Here is an 18,980-nt window from a genome sequence, read left to right as displayed (position 1 = left end):
GTGTTGAACCAGAAGAGGATTGGGTAGCAAGTTGATTCAAAGCTCTATCACACGTGGCCAGCCTGGGACAGAGCCCTGTTGTCACCCCCAAGCTCTTCCAGAATCAGGAGCATGAATCCCAAGTGTTCCTCGTTGAGGTAGTATAGATATCTAAGCGAGTAGGTTGTTTTCGAGTTGCATGTTGTTTTATATAAATTGGAGGTAGCGTAGTGGGAAGGATAGGTTTTAGATATATTCTCTGCAAACGAAGTTAAAATATATGTTAATAAAGAGCACAATACAGTTCCTGAGAAAAATATTATTTAATCGACTGTACTTCTGTTCAAATGCTGTGGAGATCGTATCTGGGGCAGGTAATCTGGGGTAGATCATCTGCCTTTGGTAGAAAAGGCCCGAGCTGTCAACATCACCACGTGGGAACTTTAAAAAATAGCGGAGATTAGGAGATTAGGAGATTATTGATCTTTTATTAGTATTTGCAAGATACAGTTGCACAATATGCATATATAGTAACATGCTGGAGGAATGTGGTAGAGATGTCTTGCTAGGCCGCATGCGGCATTTTTTTGTTTCCCCCTCAATAAGCCCAAAGCCCCAGAAAATGACTGCTCGTGATTTACCTTTGGAAATCCATTTGAATCGCCTTAATTTGAGTTTTTGACCAATCCAAGTTGAGATTAGCGAGGCCAAGCCGTTAAAGGATCCATGGCACTGGAAATCTTATTGGTCCCTCGTATTAGCGCAAGCTGACCCTCACTTTCATTTATCTTCTCCAACACCTTGACTTATAACCCCCCCCCCCCCCCCTTTGCCTATTCTCTCTGCTGAAGCTGGATATTATCCAGTATGGCGACCAACGCGACCGCTACGGCTACGGCCAACAGCACTAACGTAGTCAGTCCGCAGGGTGGCATCCTCGAAGGTGGCAACCCAACCGATTACGACTCCAAGAACCCACTGGTGTTGTTTATTATCCAGGTAGCTATGTCGCCATCCCAAACAACGGTAATTTAACTGACAAGCAGGCCGTGATAATTATCGTGCTATGTCGCTTGATCCACTGGCCCCTCTCGAAGCTTCGTCAGCCCCGAGTCATCGCTGAGGTTATCGGGGGAATTGTTCTGGGCCCATCGGTGATGGGTCGCATCCCCGGATTTACCGACGCCATTTTCCCGACCGCCAGCATCCCCAGTCTCAATGTCGTCGCCAATCTGGGCCTGGTACTCTTCCTATTCTTGGTCGGTCTGGAGACCGACCTCCGCTTCCTGATCAGTAATTGGCGGGTTGCTTTGAGCGTGTCTGCTGCCGGCATGATCTTGCCATTCGGCTTGGGCTGTGCCATCTCGTATGGTCTCTATCACTCATTCCACGATGACCCTGGTACCAAGCCCATCGCCTTCGGTACCTATCTCCTGTTCATTGGTATCGCCATGGCCATCACGGCCTTCCCCGTGCTGTGTCGTATCCTCACGGAGCTGAAGCTGCTCTCAACCCGGGTCGGTGTTATCGTGCTGTCCGCCGGTGTTGGTAATGATGTGGTGGGCTGGATTCTGCTTGCACTGTGCGTAGCTCTTGTCAACGCAGGCAGTGGCATCACGGCTCTGTGGGTGCTGTTAGTCTGCGTTGCCTACATGCTATTTTTGACTTTCGCTTTCCGCCCGCTGTTCCTTCGCTTCCTCGAGAAAACAGGCAGCCTGCAAAAAGGGCCCAGCCAGTCGGTGGTCGCCCTGACGTTGCTCATTGCTCTGGCTTCAGCCTTCTTCACACAGGTTATTGGTGTTCACGCCATTTTCGGAGGCTTTGTTATTGGCTTGATCTGTCCGCACGAAGGCGGCTTTGCCATCAAAATCACCGAGAAAGTTGAGGACTTGGTCGCTGTTATTTTCCTGCCACTTTATTTCACCTTGTCTGGTCTGAGTACCAACCTGGGCCTCCTTGACTCTGGAATCGTCTGGGGTTATGTGGTTGGTGTAATTGCCATCGCGTTCATTGCGAAGGTCACCGGAGGTGCTGTTGCGTCGCGGCTCTGTGGCCTATTATGGCGTGAAAGCTTTTCGATCGGCGTGTTGATGAGTTGCAAGGGTCTAGTGGAATTAATTGTGCTGGTAAGTACTGACGCCAGAAGAAGTTCCCCGATTGTGAATGTAGGCTAATTCAATTATGACAGAACATTGGCCTCCAAGCCAAGATTTTGAGCACTCGCACGTTTACAATTTTTGTCGTGATGGCCTTGGTCACCACATTCCTTACTACTCCCTTAACCACCTTGCTATATCCAACATGGTATCAGGTCAAAGTCGAGCGATGGAGACGCGGGGAAATTGACTGGGAAGGTAACCCTATCCAGAACGATAACCGCAATGACAGCGTCGCTCTTGCCAAGGGCCAGTTGAAGACCGTCCCAGTACGCAAGCTCCTCGTCTACCTTCGTCTCGATGGTCTTTCGGGTGTCTGTACTGTAGCAGCCCTACTCAGCCCAAAGGGACGTGCATCCGTGTCATCCCGCATTCATCCAGCAAAGATGCCAAAGCAAACCGAGGAAAATGTTGAAGACCCTATTACCTTAGAAGAGGATGACAACACGGCACTCAAGGTGCACGGTGTAAGGCTAATGGAATTGACCGACCGTGATTCCAGTGTCATGAAGGTTGCTGCTGCGGGCGAGCATGCGCTATGGGATCCAGTGGTCAACACCTTCCGCGCATTCGGAGACTGGCACGATCTGTCGCTCATGGCCGGTGTATCTGTCGTCCCCGAGTACTCTTACGCAGATACTGTCATCGGCATGGCGCAGCAAGACACCGCAGATATGCTCCTTCTCCCCTGGAGCGAGACTGGAACACTGGCCGATCACCACAACGGACTGGAGATCGACGAAGCTAATCGTTTCTCCAACGGCGCCTACGCAAGATTCGTTTCTGATATCCTAGAGCGGGTCCCCGGCCATGTAGGCATCCTAATCGAATACAGCCCAGCCCCAGTCTCATCAAAGCGACCCGTGGTCTCCCGCACCGCGAGCGGTATGAGCCTCCAGGGCTCGGGCTCCTTCTTCGCCCGCCAGCCAACCGGCAGTCGCTCCCACCATATTGTCTTTCCATTCTTCGGTGGCGACGACGACCGCTTTGCTCTTCGACTGATTATGCAGCTCGCTCAAAATGACCAGGTCACTGCGACTGTTATTCAAATCGGCGGATTGGGCAGTGATAGCAGCAAAACAGAGGTGTCGACTACAGTCTCTGCCTCGAGCTCAAATGCGATCCCCGCGTCCAGCTCTCAATCCGACATGGTTTTCTTCGAGACGATCCGTGATTCAGTGCCAGAGGAACTTCAAGAGCGCGTCGTCTTCCACCAACCACCTGCCAACGACACCATTACCGACGCAGTTCAAATGGCAGTTGTTTCTGTGCGCGAAGAACTCAACCAGACATCCAACAAGGCGAACAATATTGTCATCGTTGGTCGTCGTAGTATCTCTTCGGAGATTGAGTTGGGTCTTTCGGACGATGGCATTGGCTATGATACCCGCCGGGCTCTGGGATCTGTTGGTACTGCGATGGTCCAGCCCGAGAGTAAGATTTACGGCAGTGTATTGGTGCTGCAGGCTGGTACTGACACTGGGTTTCCTGCTTACTCTCGCTGAACATATTTTGAAATCTCGCTTGGAGCAATTGTGAATAATTTTGATTGCATATTTGGGAGAGTTAATTTTCTCGTATGAAGATTTTGGAATATCCCATACATATATGTAAAGCCGTAGAGACCATCAACACATACGTTACCTTATGCCAGTCCATATACGCCTTCACTTGGAGATTGGGGCTTTCAGTACCACCCCGATAAAGGCCATGACTTTATGATCGACGACGGCAGTGATTCTAACACTGTGGATGTTGTGATGACACACGGGCCACCAAAAGGAATCATGGACTACACTCACTCCGGTGAACGGGCAGGCTCCCCTGAGCTCTTTCGCGCCCTCGCCCGCGCCCGACCATGACCACGGATGCATTGCTTCGGTCACATCCATGAAGGCTGGGGAGCGAAACTTGTTACATGGCGTGAGAGAACTACCGCTATGCCCTCTCATCTAACGGATATCGACAACGGACAGTCTTATCCTATAGCGAAGCTCTCCGACATGGAAGGCTTTAGGGAGGAAGGCGCGCCTATGAAGTACTTTGCTACTAGCCACTATTCTGGGGATGGTCATCCACTGAACTGGGGTTCTCAAACACTGTTTGTGAATGCTGCCATTGAGGGGACACCCCAAGGTATGGATTACCAGAAGAAGAATCTATCGATGCAGCTACCATGGGCTGTTGACCTTGAACTCCGATCTTATCCCCGAGGAGCAGAAGAAACAAGCGAGCGGGAAAAGTGAACTTTGTAACCAACCTTTTACGAGATATGTCACGAAATTGAATTTCCGTTCCTGCTTGATATCACATTCCACAGGATCTAATTTCCATACTAGGGAGTTACAATACAGCATGCGAGAGGAAAGAGCCAAAAGGTAATTCGCAGTAGTCGCCCACTGGGTATCAATTTCCAAAATTCTGATCAATATCTATACAGCAAGACCCAAAGCTCTGCCATCTTCGGCTTGAAGAACATAATACAAAACTAAACAGTTCAATCCCCCCAGGCAAGGCCTGCCGGCGTCCAGCATATACTTTAGCTCTTGATAATCGAGCCCTGGAAGCAATTGGCCCGCCTTTGCTACCTCGGACAGCAGCCATCGAAAGTCTTCAACTTCCCCATCACTCCCAAGATCAACCACCGACATGGCCCTCGGTCTCAATAAGTCCGACATGGACGCAACAGAGCCCTCAAAGAAGGGGACTGTTGCGTGGATCCGTTCGATAGCATCTCCGGTCTGAATGAGGTCAATTCGGACCCGTATTTTTTGACTAGTATCAAACGCGATCTTTCCGTTGGGCTCGAGAGAGTAATTGAGGGCGCTGTCCATCACTCCTTTGCAGATGTCTTGCAGGACATTGCTTGGGGCCACAACATCCACATCCTCGATGTAAAAGGCCGAGCCGTGGGCAATGCTTGCTGCGCCGCCAACTAGAACGAGTTGACGGCGGAGTTCTGGGCTGACTAGGGGGTGGTTGTTCGGAAGCACTCAATGAGTGCTTCTCGAAGTGGTGCAGAGATGGGGGTGGACTTCGGGCATACTTCGGAGGTAAGGAACAAAGGCGGGTTGCAGGGCCTCTGATAACAATCAGCATCTCTATACTATCATCTATCATCGATAGTAACAAATGCAGACTCACCGAAGTATATACTGGATGCGGGCAGGGCCCGGGGAGGATTGGATTGGTTGCTACATTATCCCATGTCAGTAGAGTCTTTGACTGCCAAAAGGGTCTGCACTTACCAAAAGTGCTATACAAGCAAAGGAAGAAGAGGAAATTCATCTAACTAAAGGCTTGTTAGCATTTGCTGCTACATGTGGACCGCAATAGGTATCAAGGCGCTGACCTACCTGTTTATACAAATACAACGGCGATGGAAAAAGAGAGTATATTACTATCTACACAAGATCCTTTTTGTCTCTGCTCACTTTTACCTTCCCTTTTCATTGCTCTTTGCTTTACTTCTAAGGTTACCTAGGTAACTTCTCAGAGTTCAGTACTATCAGTCATACTATACCTGTAGAAATCAATCGAGGAAAGAGCCACAAGGAGCCCCGCAAGCAGAACGTCTTTGGACTCGTTGACAATTTTGAACCGTCAACTGATCGAATGATAATCATTCAAAGTGGTAAACTATAGTGTTGGCGACGATGCTGAGTACTCGAATGTGTCTGTACGAGCCATGCTACGGATGCAGACAGCTAGCTGTGCCTCGATCTCTATCCATAATACGATCGGTCTGCTGTCTAGTTGATTATTTAAATTTGAAACATATATACTTATATAGCATACTTATATAGCTACTATAATCCTGGATTCTAAATTTAAATCTTATATACCTAGCGAAAGCTCGTAATATAGCGATTACAGAGGTCGCTTAAGATGGGCTTTAATGGGGGCCTTATGGGCCCCTACGAGGCTTTGCGGAGCGCTAACCCAGAGTATTCTCACCCTATCTACAGCGCACTCACCCTTCTCTAGTCGGGCAACGCCCTCCTTTCAATAACCCAATCAATTCTACACTATAGGTCCCTTCCACACACAAGATGATACATACGACCATAGGGTGTGGAAAACAGGACTTCCCGTCCGCTCAGCCGTACTTAAGCCTAGTATTCTGCACAGTTAATAGTCAATGCGCCCTTAGCACCTAAGCGACACTCTAGGGTGAGTGCGGGTGATATGGGTGAGAAGTCTTGAGACGACAAACAGGACAAACAGGGAAATCCCTAGAGTTGCATAAAATATACATTTCTTAGCTATATTATTTAGTATTTGGTTTACAGCTCAGTATTATAGAAAATAAATATAACTAGGAGTAATCATTTAAACGGGCTAAATAACATCAAATCTTAATAGAAATATCTTATTTTTTGAGGAACTAATCGACCAAGCCCGGCCAACCTTCCAGCTTGCGACATGTTTTGATTCAGGACCAGGCAGATTGGCATGCCCTAGAGACAGATCGAACTCATCAAGATCCACGGGCTACGGTTTTTCTCGCTCCTCTGGCTTCGTTTGTAGCGACTCCTTCAGGTCCGCCTGCTCTCTCACCTCCGTTGCCCGGAAAACTGGAGGTCGTCAATCACGCTGCAGATCATTCGACTCCCTTTGGTGAGGAAATTATCGAGCTCGAAACCCGTGAATCGATGGAGTTCTCGGACTCGGATTTCACCTTCTCGCCAGAGCCTTCGCCTGGAAAGCCCAAAAAAACGACCAGTCCTAACGTGAGATACTCAAACGGAGCACAAAGTCCCTATCGTCGGTTCCCAATTGACGGGGCTGATGATTAAAGAGAGGTCATACTAGGTTGTTCTGAGATGTGACCGACAGTATCTTGAAAGTGGTGGTTGGTATCAATGAGTCTGTAGAAGTAGAGAATTAATAATCTTTGATATCAAAACTTTGGTTGTTCCAGTTCACAATAATCTTGAATAGACTCTGCGAAGGGAAAACTACCCACATAGATGATGACATGAATTCAATATACTCATCGAGCATCAGCCATGTGTACGTGTGTGTGAGCCTGTTGCCCAGGTGTGTGAGCCTTTGTCACCGCCGGCCGGCTTGCGGTGGTGTTTTGATAAAAGATAACAAAAGAGAGATAAAATGAGAGATAAAAAGACAATTAAAAAGACAATTAAAAGGATAGTGAGGTCTATTGCATATAAGTAGTAAAAGGCCGCCCTGGAGGGATGGCCCTTGCTACTTGTCTTGGGTATATCCATCGATGAGGGCTTCAGTGCTTGTGGCCATGGTCATGAGAGTGGCTACGCTTGTGCCGGCTCAAGTGTTCCACATGGGCCTCCTTCTCTGAATTATCAGGAATATCTAGCTGCTCAAAGAAAGCTTGAGCAAGTCCTTCCGGATCGTCTTTGGAAACAGAGATTGCTGTCTCTTTCCAGTCGTCGGGGAGCGTAATGCCTTAAAACAGTCAGTGATTGCTCGACAAACATAAATCAAGTCAACGTACTTTCGATCTCCCAGTCATCAACATTGCGCTTCGTGGGATTCGCAGAATCCACGTATGTGACGTCGCATGCTGCTATTTCATATTTGTAGATGTTATCCGCTTCATCAAGCGCTTGGGTAGGCTCAATTTGACAAACTGAATTTTTGGCGGTACTCCTGGCGGTTTTCTTCAACGTCAAGTGTGGAATTTCAAGGAGATTAACACCACCCAAGACAATCGCCACTGGGTAGGGGCTATTCTGCGAGATATGCCCTCCTTTTGTACCGATTGCGTTGCCCTGGTGTCCGTACATGAGGTTGACGGTGTATGATCTGGGCTTCCCGCCCCAGGCGCCACTATAATCTCCCCATGCTTGCTTGTTGAATGTCTTGGTGATATGATTAGTTTCGAAAGGTCTATCAAAGGGGTTCTCAACCCTACCGTGTCTCTGATGCGGGGTATGATTCCATTGAGGACTTTTTGATAATCCTGTTGCTCTTTGGGCGTGCAAGCAGTTGACTGAAAATCATGGTTTAGTGGACTCAAATTCAATAGGGGGGTGTTGGAAAGAATCTTACAGCGCCTGTGCCTCCTTGTGTGGTTCTGTTTGCTTTTTGTCAATAGATGTTCAACCTTTTTAGGGGCTGGGAAGACATTACGAGTGGACTAAGAAAAAGACTTGTTAGTAGATGTTGGACTGAATTTGAGAAAGCCACTTACAAGGGAATTCATCGCAAGAAATGGATTCACTCCAACCTTGCGTGTGGTAATGGCCATTTGGGTCGTTTTCGAAGGCATGTTGCGCAGCAGTAGACCACAAGGCCCGTTTCTTCTCTGCACAAGCCTTGGTGGAATCAGGGCCGGCTTGCCCGCACGCCGCACCTCGATTGGTATTACCGGCGGCATCCTTGTAGTCCAAATTCATCCAGTTGTTACCAATTCCCGGTCCGTTGTGCGTCTGCAGGTAGTCTCGTATATTCGAACAGATGCCCTTGAAGGCAACATGCGATGCCGCGACGTTGGGGTTGTGATTCGGAACCCATTGGTCTCCGAAGAAGTCGCAGTTGTACCAGAAAGCTGGGCGATCACAGGATGCAGCTCTCTTTGACACTTTGGAATCAGTGTTATCATCGCCATTACCGCCATCATCGTCAGAGGCCGAGCAGCTGTCCTCCTCGGTATCAGAACATGCGATCAGGCCACCAAAGCATGCCTTTTTGTCCGTCTTTTCAACCAAAGTACCGGGATCACTGTCGTCACGTTTACTCTTGGCATCGTCAGAGCTGTATGTCTGACACGTCTGGTCGACCAACACGAGAGGATCTTTTGGCGATGCGACATCCAATCGATCTCCCCAATAGGCGAGATCCCCGATGAAGCTAGAATGTCAGCATTCAAACCATCCCACAAACTGGAGTGGCTTACTTCATATCCGCACGAAGGAAAATAGTGTAGACGAAGTCTGCCCAGTAGCAGAATCCGGCACCTGTCTTTCCATCTTTGTCGACGTGGGCGGTAGCATTGATTCCCATGGAAATCGTATTATCAATACCAGCTGTCACCTGTCCAGACATCAAGTCTCCTCCCAACACAGAAATACCAAATCGAACCTCGGGAGTGAGCGTGACTTGGAGAGATTAGCAAGGGTCAGGATTCACAACAGCAACCACTTACGAGCCATGTTTCCCTCGGCAGTCAATTGAGCATCAAAAACTGGCTCAAATGAGAAAGTTTGGTCGTCATCTTTCAAATCCTTAGGCGCAATATCCGCCTTTTTAGCAGCTTCGTCTTGAGGGAAATAGAACTCAGTTCGCTCCCATCCGACAGACACTCCGGCATTGAGCTCTCCTGAAACCTTCAATGAAGCATCAAGCTGTCCGTTAAGCGAAAGCTCTGGGCCAACACTAATCAGACCCTTGATGGAAAGACCAGGGAAGCCAGCTGACAGCAGTTCCACTCGGTCGGAGTTGGACTGCATCACAGCCTCGGCTCGGAGGGTGAGGAGGATCTGGGAAATGTGTCAGAATCATACAAGAGACCCAGGCCGATGTTTAGTATCCTTACCGCGGCAGCAGGATGAATTGAGAAATAACCATATGAAGCAATGAGCGACGGGGTAGGCAAAATAGCACCCTCAAAGTAGTAGCCATACTGGGCATCGAGTCCCAATTTGATTGAAGCATCAATATCAAATGTGGCGTTTATGTTGAGCTTTGGGCAATACTTTTCGGCGTGGTAAAGCTTCATGGTCTCTTCGAACTCAAGAGGAAGAGAACCAACTTCATCTTGCACAATGGTGGTCATCTTGGCCAACCAGTCGTCAAAAGATCCATACCATCTCTTGCGACTAGACGAGGCAGGCGCATCGGTAATCTCATTCCTACGCGAAAGTGGTTAGATGTATCAAAGAATTTTGGGGAATGACTGGTACTCACCAGTACTCTTGAAGATTGGTATAATCAACTCTGAAATTGACGTTTCCTTTCTTCTCCGGTGAGGCGGCCTTGAAATCGTAGTCCACGGTCATTTCGTATTCCTCGTCAGCACTTCGTGGCTTCAGGTTTTGTGTGGATGATCCCCATGGTGTAAGGCTAACAACCCTCGCATATGGGCCAGCACCAATATCTGTGGGCATTTTGACAATTGTGCTGGGTGCACCACCCTTGAAAATATCATCACATCCGTCAGTGGTACATCTGATGTGGTAGACTTCAACGGCGTTATCGAAGGTATCTTCACGGTACTCGAAAATGTGATCTCTCTTATGAAATTTCAGGTTGCGCTTGGACAAAGTCTCTTCGTCCGTCAAGAAGGACCATTTATCAACCAGTGACTCGGAGTAAGAGTCAACATCGCCATCAATCATGACAAAAGCAAACGGATCAGTGCTCTCATCATCGGTGTCTTCGCAAATTAGGTCAGATGAAGGTATCCACTATGGCTCGCTGAATCGGACTTACCGGCATCGTTGCTGGACTTTTCGACATTGTAGTAGTAACTCACATCATCCTCATCTGGATACTTGAAAAGTTTCTTTGGGTCGACCGGTGCGCTGTCTGCCGCGTCGGGGGGATCACAACACAGCATGTTTATGCCATGGGTTTGTAGAGGCGAGCAGTCGCTAGTCAACATTGAGGTGTTGTGTCCAATCTCCCTTCTTTGGGAAATTAGAACTTTATCATTGGGGCAACTTTCGACACAATGCTTCCATTCACAGTTTTTGTATGTGTCTGGTAGAGTTAGCTCAGGTCAAGTTTTTCACGACGTCAAATATACCTTCTGAGGGACAAGTCCAAAATGATTGCCCTAAGCCACCAGGTCCAGGGCACCGTTCACTATCTTGGTAGAAATCTAGGAAGTTAATTCGTATCAGACAAGTCATTTTTGATGAAATTCCATAGACAACTCACTTGTTCCACCATAGAAAGACACTATGTCACTGGTCCAGTCATCAAAGTCGTCCTCACTTGGATTGCATGGCGTCCAGTGGCACTTCGTGAGCTCCGGGTTCTCGTTGCAACAAAGCGATCGCTTGCCGATGCTGCAAAAGTCGTCACCGGTGCGATCCATGTAGGTATCAGCTACCAATTCAAAACTGCTGTCACCGCATGTGTCACTTTCGCCGCCAGTACACACCCCGTCATCAGAAGTACCTCGCCAAGCGCATCCTTCAGGCATGGCGTCGGTGGGGCAGCAAATAAGTCGGTACTCTGCGTCTCGATCTCCTTCGGCCCCAGTTTTGCAGAGTTCATCATCTGGGTCATCGATGACTCCCCTCTCTCCCTTGTGCACGTAGTCAAGGACGCTGTACCCATCCTTGCACTGCCCAGAGTTCCAGACAGCGCAGTCAGTGATGTAACAATTGGTACCAGTGTACGCCGCGTATTTGTCTGCTCGCTCCTTGGAATCAGTGCTCCCTGACACCAAAGCGTCACTACTGACGTCCTTGTCTAGCAAAGCCGTCATGGCATCCCATTTATATGTATCTTGATCAACAGACCAGATCATAATACCTCCCAGACAGACCTTGTTCGCATAGCGAATTTTCTGCTTGAATGTCACATTTGTATCATATGACACCCATTGATCGTCGTCGAAGATTGCATACTCTACCGCATCATCTTCGTCGTAGAATGTCACAGCAGAATATTCATCAATCGCCTCCGTGATTTCTAATATTGTTAGGATCAACGAGCTCTTCAATTGGGGGAATAATGCAACAAGTACCTTTATAGGATAGAGTCCCCGGGGAATTCGTACAAGGCCCAGCAGTCCCCGCGCCAGAGAATGCACAACCAGGAGAAATGCAGCTTGTATCCGACATTGTGAAAGACCGACCATAGAAAGCAACTCCCATGACGACTTTAGAGGGATCGACTCCCACTCTCCAGAAGAGATCCAATGCCTCTATAATCTCGGTCATGTTAGTATGACCATGCATGACCGATCCAATCCAACTAGGCTTGTTAGTTATACGAAAAAAGACAGTCACTTTCAAGGCTTACTCGTCGTTTTTATCCCAGACACCATGTAGATCGTAGGACATGACATTTGTCCAATCTGCACCTGCGTCCAACATTCCAGGAACATCAAAGTGCTGCAGATACCAGTAGCTTGATGGGGTAGTGAATGTAATGCCATAGGATTCACCCGAGTCGTCAAACTCCTCTCGCAGCGCTTTGATCAACAGGACATAGTTGTCTTTATCGTCTTTCATGCCGCCTCGCTCTGAGGCAACAGGATATTCCCAGTCAAGATCGACACCGTCGAAGCCGTATTTCTGCATGAATTCCAGGAGATTCTTTGAGAAAGACTTTCGGCCCTTTGATGTAGCAGCCATCTCAGACCAATACAGCTGTCTGGGTGGATCCTCAAAAGACCATCCTCCAACAGAGATATAGCAGGACAGAGATGGGTTCTTTTTCTTCAATCCGATGAACTCTTCCACCAGGTTTTTCGGCTCATTCACGCCATCTTCCATGAGTTCAAATCCCCATGATGTGTTGTCGGCGTTGTTTGGCTCGAATTCCGCAAATGCGTAGTTGATGTGTGTCAATGACGAGACGGCAATGTCGTTGGGTCGGAACCCATCACAAGATCTTCCACTAGCCCAAGACTCATAGTATCCGATTTTGGTCTTGAATACATCGTTGGTTTGGCAGGAAGGTCGCGTGATATCTCCACAGTTGTCTCCCTGGCAGCCCTTGCCGCAGAATTCCTCAGTTGTGCCGCAGAACCCAAAGGGTGAACAGCAGACCTATGGGCTGTTGAGTATATTGGGGGTATTTTGTTGTAGGAAGATAGTGGTTGAACTCACATTCAATGGGCAGTTTGCAGATGGGTCCTCCGCGTCTTTTCCACACTCGGCTTTGGCGTCACAGTTGCTGATACAAGTATCACCACACCAGCTATCGCCATACCCACAGACCTGTGATAAAATTCTTTTAGTGTTGCTGTGAATGTTGTAAAGCAAAGATACATACACCCTCGCCGTCAGAGAAGCCACAGCAAGCGCCGTTGTAGCAAGTGCTAGTGTGGTTACAATGATATGTTTGAGCCCGAGCTAAGCCTGAGAAGACCAAGCCCACGCAAAGGCTGACGAACACAATAGACCGCTGCAAGTGCATGGTAAAGATGCAGTGCGGACAAGTGTGACCCTAAGTGACTGGAGCGACCCTCCGATGTCTTTCTACTATATACGTTCTCTAATGAAATCGGATAAATAATTATAATCTCTCAGATCGGCACGCAAAGCACGATTAAGAGCCTAGTCTCTGATACTTGCTCCACTGGGGCCATTGCAGTTCCTGAAACTTTGGCTGAAGTTAACATAATCGCTTGTGCTTGTCGATCATGTATACACGTGGGTGTGGGTGTGAGTCTGCTGTGTGAGCCTTAGCAGCCGCTTCCAAGGTTTCAAGTAGTCTTAGAATTAAAAACCCTAAATATATTGAAAGGCAGCAAAAAATATAGAAAAAGGCTGTCCCGGAAAGATGCCCCCTGCTACACTCGTGCTAGTATATCACGACCCGCCATGCAGGTGGAGCTACGAGGGCTCCACCTCGGGCGGTTTTCATCTTAAAAGAATGGCCCCATTCTGTGCCAATAATCATTTCTTTAAAAAAAAACATATTTTATTAAACTGCGTCGAGAGTATTCAGAGTAGAGCTTTGAAATGATTCTGGTCATCGCAAAGATGGCTCATGGAATGATTTTATGTACACTGCTTTTCACAGCCACATGGTCACTTGCTCTTGCATACTCCAACAACACTTTTCAAATTTACAACTCCGACTCACTTAGCAATGTCTCCGCCTCCGACAGTTGCATATCCGCACTCAAAGAGAATGTGACTTGTTATGTTGATCTCGGTGATGCTGTAACTCGCACCACTACATGGTCTTCCAATGCACTGGATTTGATGTGTGCCGACAGTTGCAAGAAATCCCTGGATGACTATGTCTCGAACGTCGATATATCATGCGGTACCACAAGCACATACAACATATCGGGCACAGAACAAGCGGCCAGTCTTGCTGGGCAGAAGATGCAATGGAAGCAGAGTACTACTTGTCTGGAAGACCCTTCGACCGGAGACTATTGCAACCTTGTCCTGCAACGTGCCGCAAGCAATGGCTCAAAGAACTTGGCCTGTGCAGACTGTAATCTCAAGTACCTGACGGCCCTCGCCAACTCACAATGGGGTCAAAAGATGATATCGCCTTCGATGGTACAGAGTCGAATCTCGAAGTGCTCAGCCAGTGCAAGTTACACCATTACACCGACATCATCTTCGGCGACAGTGACTACTTCAGGAACATCAACTACGGCGCCAACTTCGAACGCTCGCTGCAATGTGACCGATCCGGACACTCGCACATACCGAGTTCAGCAGAACCAAACATGTGTGGATATCTCCGGTATGAACAACGTGTCGACCCCAGCTCTGCAGAATATGAATGCACTGGGCGCCTCTTGTGGCTATCTACAGGTGAATCAGACCCTATGTCTGCCATCTGAGTGTGCTACCCTGAGGGTTGGAGGGAATGATACTTGCTCTTCGATTCTTGCCTCTCTGGATCACAAGATTTCGACCGTTACATTCCGGTCTTGGAATCCTAACCTCAACTTTGACTGTTCTAATATTGGACCCTTCGTCGGGAAGGATCTGTGTGTGAGGTATGTCGCTAATGCGATCTTTGCTTCAGGAATTCTACTAACAGGCCAGCCCTCCCGGTTCTCTTTCTATCCCCGATTCTTTCCCATTGGCACCCGCAACCACCAAGGCGTAGGTGCTCACCCTTCATCCATTATAATAATAACAAGTCACTGACGCTTCCAGCAGTCCTGTTCCGACCGACGCTGTTACCAGCTCTAACACCAAATGTGGGCATTGGTATAAGATCCAGAGCGATGACCATTGTGATGATGTGGAGGAGAAGTTCGATCTATCGGCAAAAGACTTCTACTTTCTTAACCCACAGCTGAACAATACATGCGAGCAATTGTGGGTGAACAACAGCTACGTTAGTGATACATTCTCATGCCTATGTGTTATTGAAGCAGTTCTAACAAGCTTGCAGTGTGTTCAACCAGTTGGAAACCTCGCCTCCTACTCCGGATATAACAAAAAGCATTATACAACTCTTAAAAACACCATCAATCTCAGTGCTACTCAGACAGCGAACCGGACAACTAGGTACGACATTTCCTGATTTTCTGAATGTGTGACACTAACTCTTCCAGTCATTTCTTTTACTCTTACCCGCCAATGACAACCACAACAGCAAGTTACAATGCCACATTTGATGAGCTCAGGGCAAACTATACTCTCTGTACCAGCGCCCTGAGTTATTATAATGTCACTGGGAGCGATGTGGGCGACTCAAATGACCCGGATTGGACGTCCGAGTATCAGCGCGTATGCCTCCTGAATCCCAATTCGGCGATTCCGACGGCCCCATTCAATACGAGCATTCCCTTCACCACTGCGGAATCGACATCGGGCACAAAGTCTTCCGGGTCGCGTAGCTCCGCTGGAAAGGCTACTGCAGGGGCAACATCCACTACTCCACAGGCGCCCCAAAAGACGACCACTTAGATTGAAAGGAAATGCACACTATGGGTCATGGCAGGTTTGGGGACGGCCTTCTAATTTTACTTGCCGGGATGTGGCATTGCTTATCGGTCTATGAATTCTTTTTCTTTCCGTAAAGAAAAATATCTATCCAAGGTTGGCGCGCTCCATACAAGTACCAGTACGAGTAGCTATCGAAAGATTCAGTAAGGCCAAATTATTCCCGTCTCGCGTATCTCAACCTAGTTACCCATCAGGGGGAGGGGAGGGGAGGATTATTCCCACGTCACATTATGAGCCCCACATGGTCTTCGCGGAAAAGACGGAAGTGCGATGAGAAAAATGCTCATCACATCGTTTTACGCTGCGTATACGGAGCACTAGAGTGAAAGTCGGGTCGGGTGGGGGGGTTTGAATCGCGGCACGGGGTCCATGTAGTACCCACAGGGGGCCAGCGAGGGATTATCTCCACTGCTTCACTAAGCGAGAACCGTTCCACGGGGTGATCCGACCCCTTGCAATCGCTGCCTTCCATATTCCTCACGTCCCTCGTTGTGGAAGTTCAAGGATGTCTTCCGACACTGTGCATTTCTGGCCCGGTGGGGTTCCTGCAGATCTACCCGTCTATCAGGGTCAAGAACAATGGTTTCATGAGGTAGAAGAGGAAATCAAGGGATGGCTTCTTTTTGTCAAGGTTAGCCTGCCGTATCTTTCGAAAAGCTTACTGGCTAAAATAAATCAGGAAAATTGGACCACAAGTCAGGCAGCTGGCACGGGCGAAGGTGGCATCGAGTATGCACCAAGTCAACGTCGTAAGCTCATGCTCCAATGGGCCTCCTATTCGCAATCTGTTCGGGAGGTTAGTAGAACACACCTCTCTCACATATGGGTTTTCCTTTCTCTGAGGTCGATTGTTTTGACAATATACCCTACAGGAATATCATAATCGGGCTTTGCCACAAGAAATCACAGATTTATGGTATTCTGGCGATGTGACACATCAACTAAAATGCTGTCCAAATGGTGCAATCCTTTGTTTGTCATCAGTAGGGACAGACAATCCGGCCAATCGTGCTCGTTGGATCAAACTCCTCATCCTCATGAATCGGTTTGACCTTGCTTGGGAGAATCCCTTTGCAATGCACGAGTCTGATCATCAAATATTTTGCGCAGAGAGCATTTCACCCAACCTGCCTGATATAGCATCAGCGTCACGATGGCTGTATCTTGAGAATCCAGCATTTGGCTTTGTCCATATGACACGATCTGGAGAGGTCGTGTTCGATATTGGGGATCTTTTCGTTATCGACCAACATGATCTTCAAAACGGGTTTGTCTCTCTCGTGAAGTATGGAGTCAACGGAGAGCCAGTTCACCAGCTAAAGGTGAGGCCTTGGAATATGCCAGCTGTCATGAGGGAGCTAGGTATGCGTTGTACCATCGATGGTCAGATAGATTCCCTGCGGTCTATGCAGTTCTTGGCCTCTAAAGTGGAGTAAGTTCAAGAGCGTCATTTACCAAGGCTGTTTGCTGACCATCACAGAATCGACATGGATGCTCCCATATTGGAGATCTTGCAAAAAGAGAAGGACGCTCGACCTAACAGTCCGATACACAAGTCAAAAGATCTTGCCCAAGATGTTGAAACTTACGCCCCAGGGTATCTTGATATGGAAAAGGAGGGCCGTGGCGCCGAATACAATCTTAAGGAGTTACTAGAAATCTTTCAAGAAGATGATATACTCCCGATGAAGCCGAATGACTGGCTAAACTCGATGAGGCCGGGTCGAGCTCAATGATCATCGCGCCATTGCAGTCACTATCAAACAGATTAGTAACATCCCCATTTGGCATGCGAATGCTCATCCAGGATATAAGAGTAGTGCAAAGAAGAATGGTTTGCCTCTCCAGCAGGCAGCATCCGATCTTGAGGTTGATCCATCAAGAATCGTAGCACAGGTATTGAAAGTAGCGCCCGTGGAGGACGGCTTTCAACACGCTCCAGTTCTTTCCACCAGAGCCAATTGTCCACCTCCTTACATTCCACGCTATAGTCGCTCGCGTCAAACATATCGGAGAATACTCGTCCTCTGATTGCGGACCGCCAGTGATAACTTCGATAAGCTTTCTGACAGACCGAAATCCGACCCACGTCCCCCCGTGGACGATTCTCCTGTAGATCCTGGCGTCCTTCAGACGCGACTGACTCTCCAACCTTAGGACCAGAGAAAGATTATTCAATCTAACAGAAGAAACCGTTGTCAATGGGGATAGATAGATTCCTCCTAAACTCGAAACTACAAATACATTGGACGAAAGAATATCTCCCGTCCTATAGAGGTAGTCACCGCCCTACGGCGGTGATATACGCCCTATCCCCGATCCTCCTACTAATCCTCCGATTAGTTATCCCCTTCCTTTCCTTCACGCTCCCTCTCCCTTAGAGATCCCCCTAGGAGTCATCGTCGACCCCGACGACCCTAGATCCTATATTCAGTCTAAACAGATACTTATTCCTTAACAGAAAGTTCTGTCTCGATTTTGTCGAGGACGCGATCAAGTTGAGTGAGGATTCCATTGAACTTAGTATCAAGTAGCTTAAGGTTATTTATAATTATCTTGGCAAAAAATTAGGCATAAGAGATTAGTCCAAAAGGGAGAAAGTGGAGGCCCACAGACTAGCTGTTATTTGCACGGGCCCTACCTACATAATGCCGTTCCAAAAAGGCCCAGGCTTGAGGACTAAGCAGGGGACAACTGTTTAGCGTAGGTGCACGTGTTGTACAAGGGGTGCTTGCCAATGCAGGCTAGAAATGCTGGGAAAAAAGACAGCAGCTAAAGCTGTCTCTTCTTAGAACAATATATACCAAGAGAAGTCTCTAAGAACAGATATATACGATGTCATAGCCAGCCTAAAACAATACTATCTAAGGCGGCGCGGATCCCACCGAAGAAATAAGGTACTCTTCGTAGAAGGAAATAAATCTAACTTCCTAGTTTATGGTGGCTATACATAGATACTAAGACACCTAGCGTTTCAGAGGCATTTAGACAGTTCAATAATTCACATTATAGGTCTGCCAAGAAGAGGGTCAGTGCGGGTCGCGCGACTTAGGTGATTTTCACCCAGCTTTCCACCCTATCTATAGCGCACTCACCCTTGTCACCCCCGGTCGCGCGACCGTGAAGCGGCACTCACCCATTTCTCACCCAGGCGACACCCACCCGACTAATGACTACACATAAGCCACACGCCGGTGAGTTAGTAGTTGAGTAGGTGACCACCAGCGAATCCTCACTGTTGTATGTT

General features: G+C 48.1%; 7 protein-coding genes across 7 annotated transcripts; 4 read left to right on the top strand and 3 right to left on the bottom strand.

Annotated features, from left to right (window-relative positions):
• Positions 1-846: 846 nt before the first annotated feature.
• Positions 847-3,640, top strand: N7455_005186 (Kha1p; the record flags this gene model as incomplete). The annotated part of the gene is made up of 3 exons (XM_040955358.2): positions 847-978; positions 1,026-2,105; positions 2,168-3,640. 3 exons carry the CDS (start codon positions 847-849, stop codon positions 3,638-3,640), a joined length of 2,685 nt encoding a protein of 894 aa, XP_040814223.2.
• Positions 3,641-4,075: 435 nt separating this feature from the next.
• N7455_005185 (uncharacterized protein) lies at positions 4,076-4,381 on the top strand (the record flags this gene model as incomplete). The annotated part of the gene is made up of 1 exon (XM_040955514.2): positions 4,076-4,381. One exon carries the CDS (start codon positions 4,076-4,078, stop codon positions 4,379-4,381), a length of 306 nt encoding a protein of 101 aa, XP_040814107.2.
• A 186-nt stretch (positions 4,382-4,567) lies between these two features.
• On the bottom strand, positions 4,568-5,423 carry N7455_005184 (uncharacterized protein; the record flags this gene model as incomplete). The annotated part of the gene is made up of 2 exons (XM_065604979.1): positions 4,568-5,103; positions 5,384-5,423. The coding sequence occupies 2 exons, from the start codon at positions 5,421-5,423 to the stop codon at positions 4,568-4,570; spliced, it is 576 nt and encodes a 191-aa protein (XP_065461879.1).
• A 1,957-nt stretch (positions 5,424-7,380) lies between these two features.
• N7455_005183 (uncharacterized protein) lies at positions 7,381-13,220 on the bottom strand (the record flags this gene model as incomplete). Its single annotated transcript, XM_040955449.2, has 17 exons — positions 7,381-7,565; positions 7,615-7,981; positions 8,035-8,112; positions 8,172-8,196; positions 8,253-8,259; positions 8,314-8,972; positions 9,019-9,220; positions 9,268-9,601; positions 9,658-9,973; positions 10,029-10,497; positions 10,554-10,823; positions 10,870-10,944; positions 11,004-11,765; positions 11,821-12,050; positions 12,099-12,850; positions 12,911-13,021; positions 13,077-13,220. 17 exons carry the CDS (start codon positions 13,218-13,220, stop codon positions 7,381-7,383), a joined length of 4,986 nt encoding a protein of 1,661 aa, XP_040814152.2.
• Positions 13,221-13,768: 548 nt separating this feature from the next.
• N7455_005182 (LysM peptidoglycan-binding domain-containing protein) lies at positions 13,769-15,694 on the top strand (the record flags this gene model as incomplete). The annotated part of the gene is made up of 5 exons (XM_040955375.2): positions 13,769-14,772; positions 14,822-14,881; positions 14,939-15,119; positions 15,177-15,292; positions 15,340-15,694. 5 exons carry the CDS (start codon positions 13,769-13,771, stop codon positions 15,692-15,694), a joined length of 1,716 nt encoding a protein of 571 aa, XP_040814161.2.
• Positions 15,695-16,238: 544 nt separating this feature from the next.
• N7455_005181 (uncharacterized protein) lies at positions 16,239-17,469 on the top strand (the record flags this gene model as incomplete). Its single annotated transcript, XM_040955307.2, has 4 exons — positions 16,239-16,364; positions 16,413-16,529; positions 16,606-17,165; positions 17,214-17,469. 4 exons carry the CDS (start codon positions 16,239-16,241, stop codon positions 17,467-17,469), a joined length of 1,059 nt encoding a protein of 352 aa, XP_040814226.2.
• A 32-nt stretch (positions 17,470-17,501) lies between these two features.
• Positions 17,502-17,741, bottom strand: N7455_005180 (uncharacterized protein; the record flags this gene model as incomplete). Its single annotated transcript, XM_065604978.1, has 1 exon — positions 17,502-17,741. The coding sequence occupies one exon, from the start codon at positions 17,739-17,741 to the stop codon at positions 17,502-17,504; it is 240 nt and encodes a 79-aa protein (XP_065461878.1).
• Between the last annotated feature and the right edge of the window lie 1,239 nt (positions 17,742-18,980).

This window comes from Penicillium solitum (genome assembly GCF_028829755.1).
Source record: "Penicillium solitum strain IBT 25940 chromosome Unknown utg000003l_segment0_segment0, whole genome shotgun sequence".
Lineage (NCBI taxonomy): Eukaryota > Fungi > Ascomycota > Eurotiomycetes > Eurotiales > Aspergillaceae > Penicillium > Penicillium solitum.
This window is presented reverse-complemented; position numbering and strand designations above follow the sequence as displayed.